General features: G+C 36.4%; 1 protein-coding gene across 1 annotated transcript in view; it reads left to right on the top strand.

Annotated features, from left to right (window-relative positions):
- Window positions 1–1,143, top strand: part of LOC104538808 (nuclear receptor corepressor 1-like) — a gene marked incomplete at its 3' end in the record, with an annotated part of 8,420 nt that extends 7,277 nt beyond the window's left edge. The window contains exon 5 of the mRNA XM_010182141.1: window positions 1,030–1,143. Within this exon, the coding sequence (XP_010180443.1) occupies window positions 1,030–1,143 (114 nt within the window). The remainder of the gene's footprint in view (window positions 1–1,029) is intronic.
- Window positions 1,144–1,475: the final 332 nt, after the last annotated feature.

Below are 1,475 nucleotides of genomic sequence, written 5' to 3'. Positions count from 1 at the left end.
AGGAAAAAAACAAAACAAAACAGAAAAACAACAACAAAGAAACAAAAACCACCAAAAAAAGACGTCACTAAGTACCTGGCTGTGTGTTAATGATGCTCGTCTTTTTGTTTGTTTTGCACTTTTCCACAAAATCAGCAAGTACTATGTCTGTCATCTATGAAGGTGCAGTTGTACATGTCTGTATTATGCTTTGACTTTAAAAAAATTACAGAGTTGCTGTTGCCTGCAATAATTGAGCCAGTTCGTTATGGCATTCTACAAAATTTTGAGATTTTGAATTCTTATGCATCAGTATAGCACATTTCAGCTGGTGCTGTGAGACAAGATGGATCCTTAGTGTCAGAATCTCTTTGTTGTATGTTTGTGGCAGGCATGGGTGAAGAAGGATATTTACAGTTAAAAATGAAGATGTCACTGAATCAGATTTATTTGGTGTGAAAGTAAATCACAGCAGTGTAGTAGCTAGGAAAATATTACAGGTTGGTTTGCTTGTCTGGTATTGTAACAATCTTGAAACGTCAATGCATGTGGAGTGGTTTATTTCTGCTGTGAAGTACTTTTAGAATTATATTCTTTGTGGATTGTTAGAAGGACTTTTGTTCCTTTTGAAAAAATAAGACTAGTAATAATGACACTTGAATATTTACATTGTAGATATTAATCTCTGGATTACTTCCTCTGTGGGAAGGCAGGTTTAGTGTAATTATTCTCCAAAGTTAATATTCTTGTTTAAAATTAAATAGCGATAAATTGCAATATGATGGCGGCTTTAAATGTCAGGCTGAAATTAGTCTGATTCATTGCAGGTGAGTCTTGTAAACAGTTAATTTGGTTTACCAATAGTACAGAAAATAGTCCTGTTATTGTCTGCGTTGGCATTAAAACCGTTTCATTCATTCCTTGTCAGGTAAGAAGAGAAATAACAGGCAGTGCTAACTGTTGATCAGATGCATATTTTCTCTCTGGTGACTAATTATGGGTAAGGGTAACATGGTGCGGATGGCTGATTTTCTTTCTTTCGTCTCTTAGCAACAACTTGAAGAAGAAGCTGCTAAGCCTCCAGAGCCAGAGAGGCCTGTCTCCCCTCCTCCAGTGGAACAGAAACACCGCAGTATTGTCCAAATTATTTATGATGAAAATCGGGTAAGCTTGCTTTTCAGTTAGCTGACTGTAGCTGTAAGTCTGACCTGATGTGCTAAAATTCATGATGTGTTCATTAACTTCGGTGGGGCAATTTTTGCTTCTCCTGTTTTGCTGATTTGCCTCCCCTCACTTAGAGAAGTAAATGAATATTAAAAGAAAGACACTTGTATGGCACTTTTATTCTTGATCACAGGATCCTCCTTCTATCTTAAGAGAAGTCTAAGGAAATATGTTTATGGGTCTCATCCCTAGGCCTCTGTGTTGAGATAGATCTTTGTAGATTTATATCTATCTACACACACCGTGCAAATAGATAAAAGCGCATATATATA

This window comes from Mesitornis unicolor, unplaced genomic scaffold (assembly GCF_000695765.1).
Source record: "Mesitornis unicolor isolate BGI_N332 unplaced genomic scaffold, ASM69576v1 scaffold48043, whole genome shotgun sequence".
Taxonomy (NCBI): Eukaryota; Metazoa; Chordata; class Aves; order Mesitornithiformes; family Mesitornithidae; genus Mesitornis; species Mesitornis unicolor.
The sequence above is the reverse complement of the archived record's forward strand: the minus strand, read 5'-3'. Positions and strand labels throughout refer to the sequence as shown.